This window comes from Eretmochelys imbricata, chromosome 14, assembly GCF_965152235.1.
Source record: "Eretmochelys imbricata isolate rEreImb1 chromosome 14, rEreImb1.hap1, whole genome shotgun sequence".
In the NCBI taxonomy this organism is placed as follows: Eukaryota; Metazoa; Chordata; order Testudines; family Cheloniidae; genus Eretmochelys; species Eretmochelys imbricata.
The window spans coordinates 14,263,338-14,284,597 of NC_135585.1; the positions used below are offsets into that span (position 1 = coordinate 14,263,338).

At 45.4% G+C, this 21,260-nt stretch overlaps 1 protein-coding gene across 2 annotated transcripts in view; it reads left to right on the plus strand.

The window, feature by feature from the left end:
• The window catches only part of SLC38A12 (solute carrier family 38 member 12), a 64,396-nt gene that overhangs the window by 29,255 nt on the left and 13,881 nt on the right, over positions 1-21,260 (plus strand). For both annotated transcript variants that reach the window (XM_077834487.1, XM_077834488.1), the window contains exon 9: positions 10,710-10,803. In XM_077834487.1, coding sequence (XP_077690613.1) covers positions 10,710-10,803 — 94 coding nt within the window. The remainder of the gene's footprint in view (positions 1-10,709; positions 10,804-21,260) is intronic.

Consider the following 21,260-nt stretch of genomic DNA (forward strand, 5'->3'; position numbering starts at 1 on the left):
ACTAACTTTTGCCACAGATGCCTCGATAATGCAGCACTGTTGGACTAAAAACCCAGTCCGAGGGGCTGATTTCGGAGTCTCATTCCTGTCTCCATCTCATCAACTTTTTAAAGTGAGGTCAGTTTGCCCTGAAGCTGCTGCTGCAAAACCTGGGAGCCGAGTTCCACCAAAATAAATGGTGTCTGGGAAATGAAAGCAGTTCTCCGCTTTTTGTCATGGAGCTAATTAAGGTTGAATTCACCCCTCGTTTCTTGGCCATTCTTCCCTCGGTCTTGTCATTAATTTCTGTCTCTGTTGCAGTTTATTGCCTGCTCATCATGCGTCTTTGACAGATCACCTGGCAGCGTCACAAGGCTTTTTTCCCCTCAACGTTTCCCAACCAAAAAAAAAAAAAACTTTGGTTAATGCCTAGCCTCTGTGAGCGAGACTTGGTTTGTAATTGATTTGGCTCACACAGTGGCTGAGATCTGTGCAGCGTTTCACAAGCGGGATGTAGACTTGTCATGTCAGTATCCCTAGCTCTAAAGTTCAGCTTTTGGTATTGGATTTGCTAGCCTCCTTTGAACCTCCCTTCCCTTAGGACAAGGGGAATATCAGATGGAAGGCGAATGTACCCTGATGCCAGGACTCGGGGAAGGAGACTGATCCTTTGGTACACAGTGGAAGAACTCCAAGAAACTGCAAGGACGTGGATTGAAGTGACTGGCTTTAAAGGATTAGCTTGTCTCCTACTACAGAGAAATCGATAGTGCAGGGGACTGAAACATGTTTTTTGCAAAGAGCTGTCTGTTCGCTTCACAATGAGAAGTGGTTTTTCTTCTTAAACGAAGCCTAGATTACACTGTCACTCATCCTGACACTGAGCTTTTTCCAGAGCTCTCCTAACAAAGGGCTTTAATAACGAGTCCTTCCCTCAGCCACCTCCAGCCAACCAGCAAGGGAGGGACATCTATCTATTCAGCCCTTTGGGAGCACTGGTCAGGGAGGTGCTCTGAAGATGGTTGTGACTTGCCTCAGTGCTGTGGCTCGACTAGATGACTCTCAAGGTCCCTTCCAGCCCTACAGTTCTATGATCCTGTGAGCTGTTGCTTTTGTTTGGTGAAATATTGGTTGTTATCTTGACCAAAGCTGTGATCTTTAGACCAAACCAGCAGCTACTGATGACAAAATTATAGGCGCTACCATAAATACAGATAACCCAAGACTGGCCAGATTTGTCCTATGGCAAACTGTGATCGGTGTCACCTTTCTGGGCAGAAATTATCCCTGAAGTGATCCAGATGGTTTATTGCACCAGTCTGTGTAGTGTGCACTAGATAAGGTAGGGGAAGAGGAAGGCTCAGAATGAGTAAATTCCCCAGGTAGCCCTTAGCACTGAACAGCTCATGGAGAGGCATGCTTGCGGGTATTCCATGCCTATATGCCACGCAGCCTATCTGTTTCTCCCACCTTAACACTACCTAACCTGAGGGGGGTTTATATTAAATAGAAAGATCGTGTTAGCTGCCAGTACTCCACTATCTGCATAGATGTAGGGCAGTGTCTGTCGGGGGGGTAGTAATGACTGTGCGCTCACACTTTATTAGATGAAGCTCATTAATCTGTTTATAGCCGTGCTCGCTAATGTTGCAAAAAATCCTCAAGGCTGCTCAGTGTCAGGAAGGTTCCTGTTCTATTTCGGATCCATCTTGAGGTCAGTCTGTGGAGGGCACAGCCAGGCCCACCTCTGCAACTTCGCTCTGCGGGGCTGCTATGTATCATGCCCCTGATGTTCCACTTTCAAACTCCGCTCTCCTACTGCGATCAGCTTCTTTGCTCCCCTCCCTCTCGATTCGGATGCAATTAGACGATGCGGAGTATGGGAGGTCAGGGGTCAAGGTGGCGCTAAAGTGACTACAAGACACTGCAGATGACTGTACCATAAATACTCCATCGATGAAGAATTAGATGGCAGTCACCTCGGGAGATTGCCAATCTCCATCTTTCTCTTGCTTATGAAAAATGACTATGGAAGCATATTTACACCAGAGAATGCAAGCTTGCTGCTGGCTCCAATCCTGGCTGTGTGTGCCAGGGACTGCAATCTTTGCATAGGAGGACTTTTTGAAAACACTTCGCCGTGTTTGGATTGTTTAATTTAGGAGGGGAGGGAATTGAGTGATTGGTTTTGGGAGGGGGTGTTGGGTGTTTTGAGGGCTTGAGGGGAGAGTAAGTGAACTTGGCTCTCACTGAAATGTGCTAGCTCAGGATTCTGACAGCCCTCTCTTTATCCACATCAAAGGTACGGCCAGAACAGCACCATGCCAACTTCACTCCGCTGCCATTTCAATGTGCTGCGGCCTTGATGCGGAGGGGCTGTAACTAGGGGCCACAGAGGAGGTTCAGTCTCTCTGGTCCATTCAGTCCTTAGTCTCTCTGAGACCCCCAACGAGGTCAAGACTTGTGATAGTGTTTTTCATGGGATGGACACTTGTCCACTTGGAACTGGATTTAAACAAACAGATGCATTTAATGTAGGCCACTGACCAGCCATGAGGCAGTAATGCCACCACTATGTATTCCTCAGGTCACTAGGGGCTACGTCCACAGTTGGCATAGTAGGCATAGCTCCCCTTACTTCAGTGCAGCTATCCCAGCTTTTGGCAGCTGTAGCTCTGGCTCTAGATGAATATTCAACCTCCGACCCAGCCATGTTGTGTAGATCCCGTATATCGAAGGAGAATGCCAGCTGTGAAGATTGCTCTTTGTACAGGCAATATGTTCCCTATGAGTTATGACTGTAAAAACTCCCCTGGTGTATCCTGAGAGTTGCATGTTAATTACCAGCAATACTTTGGCAGCAGAAGTCTGTGACAAAGTAGCTCTCCTTTACTCTAGGGGGTAGAAATGAGGCCAGTTACACTTTATCCATAAGTATTCCTCATGCAGTGTCTAACGGAGGCAGCATTGTTCCATGGAACTTCATTACTGCTCGGAGGGGGGAAGAAGAGGTTCAAAACCCTCTCAGCCTCTTCGAGCAATCCCATTTCTGCTGCTGGGTAATGATTTTAACCAATTTAAATGAGAGTCAATAATTACCTGCCTCCTGATAACTTCCTGCCTGTCAGCACAGCAGCAGCCATGGTCCACATGCCAGCCGCTGGGGGGCTCTGTCTTTTCATCTTTCATCTTTAAGCTTTTATAAAGGGTCTCGAGGGAATCTTGTATGAACAATCAGTCTCCTTTTCCATATATTATATCTTACCATAGATGGTGAAGGATGAAACTTGGAACACAGCCCTAAGTAAAGTGCCAGATGGCACTTTAGCTGGAGAGCTGAAATCACGCAGGAGGGACGAGTGTGTCCTCTGTCACGAGGGGGGACAGCAGAGGAGGCTTGGAGGGAGGTCTGAAAGGGGGCACTGCAAGGAAGTGAGCCCCACAAAGCCTCTCTTCTTGAAATCTGTAGCAGCTTGGTCCTTATAAGTGTTGCAACCTGTGGTGTGACTGGCCGAGGCTGCTGGGGTGGTGATTAGGGTGGTGGGTGCCACAGTGGAGTGGTGGCACTGTTTTGGCAGTTACCTAGGCTGCAAATGGGTGTGTTTAAGTCACTAGTGGTAACATTTTTAGTGGCTAAACACTCTGGGCTGTTCTAGCCTCAGCGACAATGAACAGAAACATCATGTTGTGAGGAGCCTAAAACCTGGTAAGTTCTTTCAGGCAGAAGTGTGCCTTAAACCATTCTGACTGGCTCCAGAAGTGTCCTTATGCTCGCCAAAGGCCTGATCCAAAGCCCTCTGAAATCAGTGGAAAGACTCCTCCTGTCGACTTCAATAGTCTTTGGATCAGGCCCTAGATCAGAGGATGAAATCATATATTTCTGCCTGTGTCATCAGTGTTAAAACTCAGTTCCTCTTCCCCTGTTCTCTAAATGTCATCTGTAGGAGAGAACCTGATGCAGGCAGGAGCCAGAGCTGGGGCTCTTACACAGCCCTCACGCCTTGCAGCAGGGCCCTGGTTCCTGAGCAGGCCAGATGTCACGGAGCTCATCAGGTGTTTCTGCTAGGCCAGCTGGCTGTCAGAGGCCGTTCTTAGCTGTGGTACATTTGTCTCCATCGCTTCCAGCATTCACCTAGGCTGCAGGAGTAGCTTGATGAGCTCAGGGACATCTTGCCCAGGCAGAGCTGGCATCAGAATTACTACTCATCTGACACCAGCTATTAAGTGACTGCTTTTTCTGCTCTGTTCAAGGAGACTCTTTGCTTCTGTTTCTAAACAACTAATCTTAACAGGGACCAGTTTCCTCTCGGAGGTGTCACAGTTGGACTTGTCTTTGTTAACTTCTGCTCTGCTATGGGAACGTTCCGTATCCATAGCCTTGCAGCGTCTGTAAAGCGTCCAGTTTAGCCTGCCGAGGCAACGCAGTCTACCAAAGAGTGATCCAGCTGATCTAAATCTCAAGTCCTTATGCTTGTAAATGTCAGATTTCTCCATGTTTAGAGAGTTTATTTGTATCCCCTCACCCCTTTCAGTGGGAAGAAAAGGGCTGCTTGGAACTTGTGATGTGCAGTCACCGATGTCTGAGACACTGGGCGAAAATTACCATGAGAACAACCTTGCATGTGAGATGTTTGCACTTCTACCACTAGTCAGAACCAGGAGCCTCAGAGCAAAGATTTGATTTGGGATTGGCTGTTGCTTTGGCTCAAGTTTTAGAGGGCAGGGGTTGTGGGGTTAGTTCTCACATTAAGCAAACATTGCTCGGAATTTGGGGATCCTCCAGGCTCTGAATCAAAAAGATACAGTAGTTTAATTCTCAATAAATGCTAAACATTGTGGATGCTTTTTCTGCAGATTAGATCTTGAAGGCAACTACGCAAGTTCCGATGGCAGTTGTGAATGAAACTTGTTTTCATCAGTGTCCCTTGGCAGGCGTGTGCATTCACACTCTCAGCACAACAGACGTTTACCTGCAGAGTCTGTGGTGCTAGTTCTAGTCCCTGAGACCCATTGCTTTAGAAAAAGCTGAGAGAGAAGAGCCGAATTCAATAAAGTGCGGCCTGCTTATTCTGAACACTGAGGACTTGAGCCAAGAGGATGGCTCTAGACTGTTCTCAATGGTAGCAGATGACAGAACGAGGAGTAATGGTCTCAAGTTGCAGTGGGGGAGGTTTAGATTGGATATTAGGAAAAACTTTTTCACTATGAGGGTGGTGAAACACTGGAATGCGTTACCTAGGGAGGTGGTAGAATCTCCTTCCTTAGAGGTTTTTAAGATCAGGCTTGACAAAGCCCTGGCTGGGATGATTTAACTGGGAATTGGTCCTGCTTCGAGCAGGGGGTTGGACTAGATGACCTTCTGGGGTCCCTTCCAACCCTGATATTCTATGATTCTATGATGACGTACTCGCCCTCCAGATCCAATAAAGAGCCTTTTTGACCAGCATAACCCTTTGACTCTGGCGTAAGGCACCTTCTACACTGGTTCGATTCTTGATCAATATGTCTAATACCTGGAAACATTCTTTTGGAGCATCTCAGCTGATCGTCACAAGTGGATGTTGACCAAGGCACTACAGCCATCCAGTTTACATAACCACATTAGTACTTACCCGTACCTTCTTGTGATCTTTCTTTGTAAGCCTAACCTTATCGTAAGTGGCTTGTCTACTTCTTACCTGGCATGCAAATTTCAATACAAAGACTGTATTTCTTTTTCAGTCGCTGTGTGTGTTTCTGGCAATAACGGCAAATCCCATCTTGGTCCCTGCAGCAAGAAGGCTCCAAGTCAACAGGCCTGTCTTTCATTTTGAAGTATTAAGAGCTGACAGAGGGAGAGGCTGGGAAGCCACTGACAGCTGGATTCCTGTTTGTTTTTTGTAACCTCCCAAACCTTGGCAGTGTTATAGCCAGAAATAAAAGCTGGCATGGGGGGGAGGCCTCCTAACACTTCAAGAACTGCCCAACTATCGAGTTCGCTGGCCTGCAGGGTAGAGCATAATTCAGAGAGACAAGCTGTTGTCTTCACTTCTGTGCTAGCAAACTTCTAATTTTCTCTGACTGGAAACATAATCTTCAGTAAAAGCCGCAAACTCATTACCATCTAGTTATGTACTGGGTCATGCTGGCAACACAAACAGGAGTTTGCAAGGAGAAGAGGCTTTCATTTTTTTGTGCCTGACTTTCTGCATGACTTCAACAGGCCCGGATATATTTTTTAATTTTTCTTTTGTATTGGACGGGGTTGGAGGAGAGAGATTAGGGAATGACCCCCTCCGATAAGTGAGCCAATCGCTTGCAAGTGCATGGTAAGGATTCTCTTCTCCCACACCCTTAGGGGATATAGTTGCTCTTAGACACAGCACTTCATCTTAGCCGAAAGGCTGATGTCTCTTCTTCCTTGTTCATGTTGAACTGAACGAGCCTCCATTCGTTGTCTGTAGTTGTAAACCACCAGAGTATAATAATCCACTTCAGTTAAAGATTTGTCTGTTCCTTCTGCCTAAGGTTATTTTGATAAAATTTAGTAGCCAAGGTGATAGAGGCCTTAGATATTTCTAAGATAGAAAGTAGGGGAGTTGAACTGGAAAATGCAAGAGTTCTTCCTTGGTGTGTAACGTGTAGTGCCGTTTGAATTCCATGAGGGTAACTGATGCCGTTTTTCTGGACAGATTTAGGCTTTGTTAACTGTTGCATGTAATGAGTCAAGGTTTGTAAAACAGCTCACTTTAGAGAAAGAGCTGAGCCTAGAAAATGTTGTTGGCAGTTGAGGTGGCTTGTGTCCTAGATGCCAGTCTAGGCTCACCTTTCCTTCAGGAAGAAGGTAATGGGATAACGGCAGTTATGGAGTTAATTAACTACTTGGGGAGGAGAAGCTGGATCAGTGTGAACTTGGCAGCTTGTGAAGAAGACACAATGATTTGAAAAATCCTTGGAATGAAAATATGGCTGACTTCTCCCGTCCCCGAGAGAAACACCACAGCCTACTTATTAGGTACTTAAATCTTTATTTTGTGGGGTGGGATGGGGCAGTGCGGCATGTTTATTTTTGAACACCCAGTTTTGAAAATCTTGGCTTATGTATTCATATTTATCTCCTCCTCTCCTACACACACCTTTCCAATCAGCTGCAAGGCCTTGTATCTGAAACATCTTTGAAAAGACTGGTCCGTCTCTTCAGCTCTCCAATTCTGAACTAGTCAGGATGGGCCCAGTCACTGGACTAAAACTGATCTCTTGATCCTCCTTTACGAGCTAAATGGAAGAGCTTCTGGTTTGGAACTGGTGGCCATTACCTGTCCTGTTTCAAATCTCATGGAACTTGCGGGGTTCTGGGGGGGTTGATTTTTGCTATTTAATCCCATCCACTACTGTCTACTTCTCATTTAAAGAGAATTCAGCATGTAGCACTGTTTGATTTATAAACTGGGTCTGCTCTCAAATCTGCGCAACCTGATTCATCTCCGTCAAAGCCATTGCATTGTTCTTACTGATCCTTGGAAGCCCAGTATGATTCATTGATGGGAGTTGGATGGGGAAGGTAATGTAATATTTAGACTGCTCTTGAACTCATCTCGCACCTCATTCCTTGAAACCAAGCTTTTATGATGAACAATAGATAGTTTGTTATAAAAGGGTGGGGGGAAATCCATACCTTCATGCGTGATGATTTGTGTTCATCTCATTCCTAATAAATTGAGGAGTAGAGTCCTTGAGAGAGAGGGAGAGTTTGAAGCTATTCTCTGAAGTTGATCAGTGGGTTTAAAGAAAAGGCGTACTTGTGGCAACTTAGAGACTAACAAATTTATTTATTTATTTTTGCAGATACAGACTAACACAGCAGCTACTCTGGAACCTGTCAATGGGTTTAGTAGATAAAGATTGCTTGGGAGCTGGAGAATTTATAACCGTACAGAAGTTAGAGGGGGAAAACCCCAAAAGGACTTCTTATATTTTTACCCACAACTGTTACAAAATTCAGTTCCCTGCTTCCTCTCCAGGTTCAGTTTACAAGTGTGTCTAGAGATGGACACACCAATGAGGCCCTGCATCCTCTACTTAAGCACTAAAGCTGCAGTTGTGCTCAGAGACCGATACAGACTTCAAACCCTGCCTCTTTGCTACCTAAGGGCCCTTTGTCTGTCCGTGCATTGGATTAAGGTGCTGTTCTGCCAGTTGGTTCTGGTGTGCTCTAATTTGCACAAGACACCTGTTCCTTAATTATCACCATCCCTCGTCTGTCGCTTCGTTTCAGCTATTAGTAATGCATGAGCTAATCATCCCTTTTGAAGGGGGATTATGTTAACAGTTTGAGTGTGTGTTTCTAAGAGAGGCTATTTGGGCATGGGTCTGTAATGTCGGTGGTGGTAGATTTGGCTTCTGCTTTGTTGGTGCTGGTCCAGGTCTTTCACCTGCATTCTCCTCATGTGCATTGGGCTGTCTCTGTATCCTTAATGATGATGATATCCCCACCTTTCTGACCCTTGGAGGTTGCATTCTGCTTTGGGATTGAATGGCAGTCAGTAGAAAGGAGGCTGTGGGTTGGGTGGGGATGGAGGGAATTCAGGGAGCATAACACAAAAAGGAGATCGAAGGAAAAGCGCAGAGGAAAAAAATCTAATTTCTATAACCCTTTTAATTCAATTGTATTAGAACTGAAAAGTCCTTGATATTTCTTTTTGCTGTCTAAGACTTGTCAATTATATTTGAAATATCTTTTGTGCTTCCTGGGTGATCTCATGCAAAGGATCTTGAAGCATTTCTTAAACCTTAATCCTCACCCACACACCCAACGGCATTCCTGTTTTGCAAACAGGGAGACCAAGGTGCAGAGAGGGTAAGTGGCTTGCCCAGGTGTTGCAGCAAATCATTGACTGTGCTGGGAATAAAACCCAAAAGTCCTGACTTCCAGTCCCCACCCTGGGTTTATTTTGGCCACCTGGCAATATTTGTGTTGTGAAATCATTCAAGTTGCATTACATATTTTCTGGAACGGGTTTAGAAAAGTTTCCTGGAGTTGTGCGGGTCTTTAAATAACTTGGGTTCTGTCCCAGCTCCTCCATGGGTTCATTGTGGGACTTTGGGTAAGTCATATAGCCTCTTTGTGACTCAGTTTTCCCCATCTGTAAAGTGGAGTGCTACCTTCCTTTGTAAAGTGCTCGGAGATGTGTGGATGAAAAGAGCTATGTAAATGTTAAGTATTTATTGCTCTGTTTATTTTAAAAAATCTTACTAGTTGCCATGCAAATGGACACAGTGTGTGCTGGTGTCTTCTGGGCCTTTGTCCTGTAGACTACTGCTTGCACGTGTTACTGATGAGAGTCTGAGTCAGTTCTTGATTGATTGTCACGCTCTCACCCCCCACAAAAACAAAGGGTGGGCAAAGCTCTCTTCCTGTATCACTCCCTTCCGCCAACCTTCTCAGTAGAAGCAACCCCTCTGGATACCACATTAGCTTCACTCAGTGGGTGCTCAGAACTCTTTCAAGCCCTTGACATTCTGTGTGTGTTCTTAAAGTGCTTCTTGTTATCTGATTTGGCTAATTAGTCTGTTAGGTAAGCAGCACCTCCCCCCCCCCCTCCCCCCCCCCCCGCCGCCACTGAGGTTGGATAAAAAGAAAAGGAGTCCTTGTGGCACCTTAGAGACTAAGCAATTTATTTGAGCGTGAGCTTTCGTGATGCATCCGATGAAGTGAGCTGTAGCTCACGAAAGCTTATGCTCAAATAAATTGGTTAGCCTCTGAGGTGCCACAAGTCCTCCTTTTCTCTTTGTGAATACAGACTAACACGGCTACTACTCTGAAACCTGAGATTGGATAAGAGGTCACGGCTCAGTCACTTGTTTAGTCTCTCTGTTGCACTGGGGAGGAGCTGTAGGGGGATGTGTGATGTCTAAGGAAATATAAGGCTTCTCAGTTAGTCCTGCTTTCTGCCAAGTGACTAGGAGTGTGCGATGGGAAGCTGTCAGATATTCAGTGGATCCTGGTGCTGCAGTGTCCACCAGGTTAGCCTTTAGTGACCCCTCTGCGGTCTGTCTGGTAGCTGTGATTAAAATTGCAGGATGCCTAATAAGGGCACTTGCTGATGGTAGCTTTGCATGGACTCTGCATGGAGTGTTTCTTAACAGCAAAGGCACTGGGAGGCTCTTTATCTTCAGAGTTTTCAGTTCATGGGTGTGGTTTGCACATGTTACTTTCTGTTAATGCTTTACTGTAAAAGTGAAAATGTAGCACATCAAGGGTTAGTTTAGCTGGAGCTGGTTCACCCTTGTCACGTGGCAGGTTCCACTGTTTTTCAGGCTAGCACACCTCAAGGCAGGCCCATCAATGTTAATTCAACCAGACTGGTCACAGCTACAGCTACCAAGACCTAAATTGAGCATATACCCAGACAAAGAGGTTTAATATTTAATGTTCTGTAAAGTTACACTGATAGCTTGTACTAAAATTTGTCAGTAACTGCGTACTGTACAGGTGATAGCAAACATCAAGAAGCTAAGAGGATCCTGAGCTCTGTCTGCCTGAGGCATATAATCTGACATCAAGCAATTAGTTTTTCCCTTCCTTGTGTCTCAGCCAATCCAGCTTTAAAACTAGTGAAGAAATCTTGGTACCAAACAGAAGTTGTGTCTGAGCTGAGCTTTCCAGAAGAAGTTTATTTCACTGTTTTTTGGCCTTATTAGCAAAATTCTGATTTTTAGCCTGATTCCTGTTTGTTTGTTTCTCTTTCCAGGCAGCATTTACTCTACTACTGGGTCCTTTCACCTTTTTTAATGTCCAGAAGACCAAGTATCTGCAGATCATGACATCCCTGATGCGATGGATAGGTGAGTCCATGAACTTCTTCAGTTTTAGAAAGCCTCCACCTCTATCCCTACTGATGGAAACTGAATCACGGGTATTGTATATAGACGTTGGACTAACTCTGTCATGGCCTGCACATCATGCCCTCTCAAAGACCTGAGTCAACCGTAGATATTTTTGATTTTTTTTTTTCAAGCCAGGGTCACCTTCATTTTAGACATGAGTTTTATAAGTGAACACTTGCTAAAATGGTGCTGAATCCCAAGTGGCTTGCCATTGGTGCACCGTAGGCTGCCTCAGAAACTTCTTAACTAACACAAGCTGTTTTCAGTCGGCACTCTGCCTTCTTCCCTAAGCCCCTTGTGTGTCTTTTATGGTATCTCACTAAAAAGTGAAGCTTTTTTTTTTTTTGGAGGGGTGTGTGGAAATTCTGCTTCTTGTGATCAGAGTACTATACATGTTGACAGTCTGGCCATCTCGCAACTGAAACACCAACACTTGGATTTTCCAGTGTCAAGGCAGGGGAGGATGGGCATTTTAGAGATGTTTCTTTTTGATAAGGCTATTGGATTGTGTGGCAGTTCTCCCCATGGACTCTCCTGAACATTGGGTCAATTTCTTCAGGATCCAGGTCTTGGAAATAAGTGGGATCAATCCATTCCATCAGGATAGAGTTCATTGTGGCAGGAGGTGACTACTTTAGTTTTCTCTTTGAAGCACTGATGCATTTAATGGAGAACCCACCCTGAATCTTGTCAGTCATCCAAGGACTTAATGGCAGTGAATCTGGGCCATGTGCATATATTTCAGGAAGAGTTTGCATATTTGCACACTGTTTTGCCCAGGCTTATAATTCTGATTGTTTATCTCAGTCTACTCCAGACCCAGATTCGATAACTGATAGCTATCATCAGCCCATGTCAGGAAGGAAAAAGAACTTTCCCTAGTTCAGCCTCTGGGACTTTTTCACCTGTTCAGTATCACTCTGTATGCAGTAAAGGCCAGTTTTGGTTAGCCAAGTTCAAAGGCCTGTAATCCTGATCTGAAACCCCCAGCAGTACTCAAGGGGAGCTGGATGAGAATATCTGAGCTGAGGTTTATCTGTGGTGTTGCTTAGGGAAATGAAGCTCCCACGGTGGATGAGAGATTAAGCTGCAGAACCTCAAATGTTGAGCGGTTTGAAATAACGAACACTGACCCCGTATGGTGTGAAAATCTCAAATGTCAGTGTCTCTCCTTTGTTGCCTGAGCACATGAAAGGTTTGAAAGCCCCATGCTCCCCAGAAGGAGGGGTTATCTCATTAAAGGGGTATTAAAGGTAGCAAAAAATATAATCCCTTCTCATCTCACTGGCCCATTTCCGATCACCCAGTCTCCTCTCTTCCTGCGGTTGCATCAGTCAAGCCTCCCGTCTCTGAGACAACCTGGCACCTGGCTGGCCTGCCGTTGGTCTGTCCCTAGCCAGCTGCCTCCAGAATAGGGAGGGTGATCATTAAACCTTGGCCCAAAGGTTTTCTTTCCTTGACAGACGTGTTTGGTAAGGTGTAGGGGAAATTCATGATTTAGCCTGATTGATTCCCCTGTCAGGCCATTAGGGGATGTCTGTCCCAGATAATGATGTTTAATGGCCCTGGTAGTACCTCAGTGGTTACTTATTGCAAAGGAATCAATGAATACTAGATTTATTAGAAAAGAAGATTCTTAAAAGGAAAGTGGGTTTATACAGTAAATAAAGAAAAGGAGTACTTGTAGCACCTTAGAGACTAACCAATTTATTTGAGCATGAGCTTTCGTGAGCTACAGCTCACTTCATCGGATGCATACCGTGGAAACTGCAGAAGACATTATATACACACAGAGACCATGAAACAATACCTCCTCCCACCCCACTGTCCTGCTGGTAATAGCTTATCTAAAGTGACCACTCTCCCTACAATGTGCATGATAATCAAGGTGGGCCATTTCCAGCACAAATCCAAGTTTTCTCACCCCCCCACCCCCATACACACACAAACTCACTCTCCTGCTGGTAATAGCTCATCTAAAGTGACCACTCTCCCTACAATGTGCATGGTAATCAAGGTGGGCCATTTCCAGCACAAATCCAGGCTTTCTCACTCCACACCCCCCCGAAACACACACACACACAAAAACTCGCTCTCCTGCTGGCAATAGCTCATCCAAACTGACCACTCTCCAAGTTTAAATCCAAGTTTAACCAGAACGTCTGGGGGGGGCGGGTAGGAAAAAACAAGGGGAAATAGGCTACCTTGCATAATGACTCAGCCACTCCCAGTCTCTATTTAAGCCTAAATTAATAGTATCCAATTTGCAAATGAATTCCAATTCAGCAGTTTCTCGCTGGAGTCTGGATTTGAAGGTTTTTTTGTAAGATAGCGACCTTCATGTCTGTGATTGCGTGACCAGAGAGATTGAAGTGTTCTCTGACTGGTTTATGAATGTTATAATTCTTGACATCTGATTTGTGTCCATTTATTCTTTTACGTAGAGACTGTCCAGTTTGACCAATGTAAATGGCAGAGGGGCATTGCTGGCACATGATGGCATAGATCACATTGGTGGATGTGCAGGTGAATGAGCAATAGTCCTGCTGCAGGGCTTGGGTTTGGGGTGATTCTGCCGCAGAGCTTGGGGAGGGGTTGAATCATGTACTTGGGGTAGGTTAGGCTCCTACTGCAGAGCTTGTAGGAGAGGGGGAACTGCAAACAGAGTTAGAGGAAGGATTAAGCCCCTGTGCTTGGTTTGGGCTTCCTGGTGTGCTGATTGTATCCTTCTGATATACTAAGGCCAGGCACCACTCCCTCTCTCCAGGATCTGTGACTGCATTTCCTGGCCTGTTCTAGCAGAGTGGTGTTGAAGTAGTTTCTGGAACCCATCCTGAGCACCAGAGCCAAACTCTGCAACTCTACCAGGCTGGTTGATCCGCATTGGCTTTTACTAAGTGAAGGGGACACATCTGCTTCTCCTCTTTCAGAAAGTGCCAGCTGCGCTTCACCTCCCCTTTCAGATAGGCTGACCAAGCCAGCCCCTTTGGACAAGTGCATGAACTTGCACTTGCCTCAGCTTTGTGGGGAGCCAGTCCTCTGCACAGCTGACCCATCTGTACACTCTGTCCTTAGCGGTTAATATTGGCCTCCAGTGTGTCTGCTGCAGGACGTACACTGCACCCTTTCCCCCATTCAGTGAAAGCCTGTGGATTTCCCAGCCGCAGGGGCTGACATCAGTCTGCACTGCCCCGGGTGTACTGAAGATTAAGATGACAGTAGCGGAAAGGATGACTCTTGGCAGCGGAGAGAGAGAGAGCTGCATGTGAAGGTCGTCTCTACTTTTGTTTGTAATGCTGTCATCCTTGCCTTTGAAAGTTGTTTCTTCTCTTTCCCCTTCTGATCTGAGTGATGATCAAATGTCACTCGCCTCTTCGCAGAGCCATATGCTCTTCAGAAGCAATACTTGGAGTAACAAAGCCTACAGTGGTCATTTTTCTCCATGAGATGTAAAGACTTCAAAAAATAAGCTACCTTGAGAACGCTACCACCTGCATCACAAAGAAAACTTGGTCCAGGTCAGAGAATTCAGAGGAACAACCATGCCTGGGTTGTTCTGGCTGGGCTGCTGCATCCAGCTGTGGCATTCTTTATTTTTTTGATGTTATGGAAGTTCTTTGTGTGCAGCTGAGGCAGATACATACTGAAGCACCCAGAAGGCCAAGGGGTATGGGGAATTCTTGAAATGATCTGAGGCTTTAAAGTACAAGTGCAATAACATTGGTGATACCAAACAGACAGGAATCTATTGGTTGGGCCCAAAGAACTGCTCTGAAAACAGACTAGTATGGAGAAGCATTTCCCTGAGGGCACAAGTACATTTCATCAGGTGGAGTAGAACATGCAATGGCTAAAGTCTCGGGTTATATGGAGACCTGAAACCATGTTAGCACCTCTCGAGAGCCACATCTTAAACACAGCTCGTTACAAAGTTGTAAGCGTTGTTTCAAATCACTGTATTGGGCTTATGAATAGCAATAAAATAATTAACACTTGTTTCCCCTTGTCATTTTCAGAAATTCTCCCAGAATTGGCCAAATACCAGTGCTTGCCATGGTGGGAGCAGTAGCGTAAACCAAGCTCAGATGTTTTTAACAGTTGTCTAGTCCTGCTCTGAACAGGTTAAATAACAGTGGTTAAAAATCCCATAGCCCAGTTTATATTAGTGTTCTCACTATTGCTAAGGCCAGTGAATTGCACTGACTAGACCAGCCCTTGGAGAATTTCTGAATGTGCTCCGCATAGATGCAGTCTCTAACAGACCAGGTAGGAAGCTAGTAGGTTACAAGATGGTTATCCAAAAAATTTCCTAACACAGGGCTCAGTTGTGCTATTGATACGGTTGTGGTATAACATGGCTCTTTTTTGCCAGTATATACAGAAAAATGTATTTCTGTTCCCTGTCCATGCCATTGGAAAGCTGGAGGAACATCCAAAAGGGGCTGACTGAACGAATCTCTCCATGGAACACTACTTAGAGGAAGAACTTACTGGCCTTAGCAACAGAGGGGACATGCAAAGAGTGGCCCAAGGTTTGAAGGCCAAGACTATAACAGGATTCAAAAAAGAACTAGATAAGTTCATGGAGGATAGGTCCATAAATGGCTATTAGCCAGGATGGGCAGGGATAGTGTCCCTAGCCTCTGTTTACCAGAAGTTGGGAATGGGCAACAGGGCATGGATCGCTTGATGATGACCTGTTCTGTTCATTCCCTCTGGGGCACCTGGCATTGATCACTGTCGGAAGACGGAATACTGGGCTAGAGAGACCTTTGGTCTGACCCAGTATAGCCGTTCTTATGCTCTTAAGATAGACAGGGATAGTGAAGCCTTATTGGTGCCCTAAGCAACATCCGACAGTGCAGGAAGAATCCAGGTTCTGATTACAATGTTTTAGCCTAGGTCTTGAATTGGGCTAACCTTAAAACTTTTATTTTCTAAGACAGTTGTAGAATAATTCATGCTGGCAAGGTGAAACAGTGTTCTAAGATTTGGGCCTCAGCCCTCTTCAAATATTTTTACTTTTATAGAGTACAACTACAAGTCAAAACTTTGCTAGCTATAACATTGAAAGGTGTTTGTTGCTCATAGAATGCTAGTACCAATTCTCACATCAGCTTGGCCAAGGATTCTTTACAGGGAACTGTGCTGTAGCATCCTTTCCCCTTTCCTATACGCATTCACCCCCGAAGTAAGCTAAAACTGTTGTAAAATTGTCAGAGATGATACAAGAAGATTGTTCCCTAGCCTGGTTAAAGCACTCTTGGAGTGGATCCTTTAATGCAGTTTGGCTAATCCAGTTCTTGGAATAATATCGCTTTTACACCCTGGTCAAGGAAACAGCCTTGAGAGATTTGATTTTTATCTAAAATGCCCAAAATATCCCAAAGAAATACTCTGCTTTTTATTCGGTCCGCAGTTCCTCCTCCTGTGTTGATAGAGGACAAAGGCTGGAGGCAATGATTTAGGTTGGTCTCAGCAGCCTGACTCGGTCCCCCAGAATTATGACCATGTAGAATTTCTCTTACTCTATTTCTAGAGCTGACCTGTTTCTTACTGCATTCTCTTAGGTGCTGGTGGCAGGGTATTCCCACCCACACTTGTACTTACAAGTGATCTATTTAGTGCCTCAGCCCATCATTTACCCTGGAGCCCTCAAGGAGGCCAGGTTCACAGTGCCACGGTTCCGCCTTATCCCCACCTTCTTCAGCAATATCCCACATCCTCTGCTGGGTACTGGTGACTGGGTATCACAGGGCACAGCTCAGAATCTGGCAAAGGCAGAACGAAAATCTCAGGGCCTGAAGCCATGCAGGTGAGTGCAAGGTGTTCCACCAGTGGGAACCGTGGGGCACTCCAGGACACAGCGATGCTCTGCATTGTTGGATGATTGCGTCCCGCAGTGTCATGGGAAGGATATGGGTTAGGAAAGATAACACAAGGACAGCGTTTGGTAGGCTGGAGCTCAGGGGCAAGCACTGAGCTATTGTGTATTCAGCAGCTAAACCGATTTAATTGCAACCTGTTACAGCCGGGATCTCCCAGCTTTATGAGCAGAGACCTCTGGCTTTAAAGATTGCGACAGCATGAGTCTTGCCTCGGTTATTGTATCATCAGTGGCAACTGTTCTCAGACAGCTTTCACTCAGGACACTTGCTGCATGCTCTGCTCCAGATGCTCCAGTTGTAGTTATTAGAAAATATTGCATTTTAATCAAGATCCATTTTGGAGAGGAATAAACTTCCTACAGTTTTGGCTGTTGCTGGCTTGCAGTGTTCTCTCCCCCCCACCCCCCACCATGCTTTGTGGTGCATTCAGATCCGACAATTAGCACATCAGGCCTGCTTACTGCACTTCTTAAAGTGGGTCAGTCACAATCCTGGCCCAAATTCTGGGGATAAACTTGAGACCATTAATTAAATCTCTCCTCTTTCTCTTTGCCTCTGCTGCCGCCTCCTTCTCTGCCTCCACCTCACACAGACACTTAATACCCAGCTATAGCTTTTGATGCTCAGTTTCCACTTCCAGGCTCAACGATCGAGATCCTTCACTGATTTTTTCCTGTTCTTAGATAGGCTGGTGACAGGTGTTTTTAGAAATACCTTCGCTAAAGGACCTCAAACCGCTTTAGGAACCCTGAGTAATGACACCTCAGTAAGTTTAGCCCCTTTATTACAGATATGAAAACTGAGGTCTAAGATCCTACAGTGAATCAGTGCTAGAAGCAAGAATGAATCCAAAATTCCTGACTCCAGATATGCTATTCTAATCCCTACACGCTATCTCGGGGCTTGCCATTGTTCCCATCCCAAATGCCAGGGCATTACCGTAGGGAACAATCTTTCATTGACTCGAGGGCATGCACTAAGATCTCATAAGTTCTTTCCATCTGTAATTTCAGTATTTACGTTATTTTCTCATGGGCAGACTTGCCTTCTGCTAAATTTGCCCTGCCTATAGAAAGGTGCAGATAGCCTGTCTTCTTCCACTTGATTGCAAAAAAGTAACGTTTCATACTGCTTTACATATCTGTTTACCTGTTTGCATAACTTTAAGTAATTAAACAATAACACAATGGGTCATTTGACCAGGATTTAATTTCTCACCACCACCATCCCCTCCAATCTCAAAGGTCCAGGCTTCTCTGAAAGAACGTCTCCTATTGTCATTCGCTCCAAAATATAGTTGAAACCCTGCTGGCAGGGCTGTAGACCAGTTTGGTTAGGGAGGTGGTTTCTGAGAATTCTGCTAGTCAAACCGTACTGGAAAATAGCACAGCTGTCAGAAGAAGCTGTGTTGTAGGTAGACCCTACTGATCGTAAAATAGCTTAACTTTTCCCTTTCAGAACTGGCATCTGTCACTTTGGCTTCCAGTTGACCTCTCAGCCACCTAAAAAATTCCCTTTCCAGTCCTTGGGAACCATGGAATTTAGTTGCTTGCTTTGAGGCTGTTGTGGGTTTTCTTTTCCTTTTCCTTTTTGTTTTCTTTTCTCCCATCTGAATTTAGTGTTGGTTCAAGATGCCTGATTCACAGCCCTGGACACTGAAGTCCTTTCTGTATCCACAGAACAGATGCAACATAGGCAGTAAAGAATAACCTCCCCAGTGTTCCTTGTGCTGAGAGGGTAGGTCATTTTCCATACCAATTCCATCCCTCGGCATCTATACTTTGACCGCCAAGGGTGTAACAATTGCGATGGAGGCTTTTGTACCAGACATTTGTCCACTGAGAATTATCCAATATCATGTCCTGTAGACCACTGAATGGAATTCAGATGTTGTGGTGACTTTTGGTCACTGTTGTCCTGATTCAAATTTAAACTGGTCAAGCTGGAGGTCATCCACCCTAAAATCCTTGGGCCAGTTTGCTGTTTTTTTTAACACGAGTTATAGCAGATGGGGAAGGGAGACTACAAGACTTATAGCCATGGCTGGTGTAGGGGTAGTGACAATAACTGAAGTTATTATAACTGAAGTTTTTATATTTTCAATCTCCTGCAAGGAGATTAGTTTGCTCCTGTACAGTTCTCTAGGCAGCTGCTCTTCTGGTGATTAAAAACAGAGCTTACTGTGGCAGCTTAAGGAAGGACCAGTTAGACCTCTGCCCTTAGTCTCTTCTTTACACCCTCCATTGGGAGGGGGAAGGAGGGAGTTGAACTATAAATCAGGACATTGTATTGCATTTTTGATTGCCTTAAGGACACTGATGTCACTCTTTCACCAAGTCCTTCTGCTTTTTTTGGTCTCTTTTGGAGAGGAGAAAGCTGCTTTAGGAGCCCTCTGGGATAAATAATTCACTAAGAAGAGAATATATTTATGAAGAGTTAGTTAAAAGGCCATGCTTCTCCGCTGTGCCTGCTTTTAAACATATCTGAGGAGCTTGTTTCAGTGTTGTCTGCAGGCTGGGATGGGATGAAATGGTGCCGGCGTGACTGAAAGCACCTGATAGCTTCAGATGCAAATTGAGAGTGACACACAGTGCTGGATGGGACTGCTAAGATCCTGCCAGAGGGGTTAATGTTCCTGAAAAGAACGTCATCTCCAGTCAGGAGGTGATAAAGCAATGGTTGCCTGTGACGGGGTGCAGAACCTGTTCAGAAAGGTCTGTGGAGGGCTAAGAATACTGGAGCAGATCACTACCCACTTCCGTATTCTGTGAAGACATCCAGAATGAGGACACCTGTGCAGATTTTGGGATGGAGGGAGTGTACATCAACAGTGAGAGCAACTGTGCATTCCACTGAGTCTATAAGGATGATTAATATAGAGCATTATTCAGACAAGACATGGCAAATCACTGGCAAATGAAGTGACACTTCATTGGATGGGGGCCCAAGTAAACCAGAGCTGTTGAGCTTCGAGGCAGATTCGCTGGCCTCAGACACTCTGCACTGCCTTAGCACCTCCAACTGTGCAAATGTTAATCGAACCTCACAATGACTCTGTGAGGTAGGAAAGTATTATCCTCATTTTACAGAATGGTAAACTGAGGCACAGAGCAATGACATGGATGATCCAAGGTCACGTTGCATGTCAGTAGCAGAGCAGGGACTAGATACCAGGAGTCTAGATACCAGGAGTCTAGATACCAGAAGCAGAGTTGGGATTAGCTACCAGGTCTAATGGCTTAAGGACACTGCCATAGGAGATCCAAGGAGCGTTGGCAGAAAATAACTTTACATGTGATCTCCAGCAGAAGTGAACAAATATCCCTAACCAGTTTTCCTCTCCCATATGAACAGATGAAGGAGCAGTGATACCACCAGGGTACAAAACAGTTTTTTTTTCTCTCCCTGAGGTGCCCCGGCATGCAGCATATGTACAGCATGTCAGCTGATATGGGATCAGAGAGAGGAATGGTTCAACAGAGTTAATGGCAGGAGTTGCAATTGGAGGAGGTTACTGTAAGTTTGCTTGATTATCTTGTAGCAAACACTGCCATGAGCAGGGAAGGAAGAAGCAGAGAGTTGGTGTTTTCCAGCAGTAAAATCCTATCCTAGAGCTTCTGACAGCGGAAAGACTTGATTCATTTGTTAAAAAATAATTGGTTTTGTTAGTGAAACAGTCTCTGCATCTTGCCAGGGTCAGGGCAGCAGTAATCTCTGGCAGGGTGGCAGAGGGTATTAGTGAAAGCTGACAGCTTGGGTAGAACATCAGGGTGATCGGTGTTACGGATGAGATGCACTAAATGCACGGTTTCTATTCCCCTGACCTCCCTTTTTTTGCCTTTCTCCACAAGTCACACTCCACGTTGTATGATCTGGAGAAGTTCAGCATGTATCATTGCACTTTTGCTGCCTGGGTGAGCTACGGTTCCATGCAATGTAGACGGAGCCTCAGACTTCAAACTGTCCCCTAGCCAAAGTCCTGCTTTACCTTGTATGAACTGTCCACACTGAGGCCATGAGCCCTTCTGACTGCTCTGTAACTTTTTCTAGAACCAAAATCTCTTCCTTCCCCCTCCTAGTCTGAGATTAGTAAAACCCTCTTCCAGAGGCAGAGATGCCACCTTCCCCCTAATGGCTCTGACTCGTTTTCCTCACAGGGCACAGGTGCCCATCTGTATTCCTTACAAGCCCCCATGTCTCCCCAGAGTTAGGGACACTCTTGCCTGCATTGTGCTTTCAAGGCTCCACCATCACACGGGTCAAAGGTTCTTGACAGCCTCCTAGCTCCCACTTCCACAGAGGCAGATCCACTCATTGCTTCTATCACTGTGCCTAGACCCCTGTGGTTCCACCTCATGTTTTTGTCATCCTCTCATACAGAACCGTTCACTAAAGTGTGGAGCAGCTTGTCCATTTCAGCTACGAGAGGCCTGGGGCTCATGAACTCTGACTGGGTGAGATCATACAATTTCTAGGGAGGACACGTGAGTTAATGTAGGAGTCAGATCGGGGCTTATTCCAGAAGCC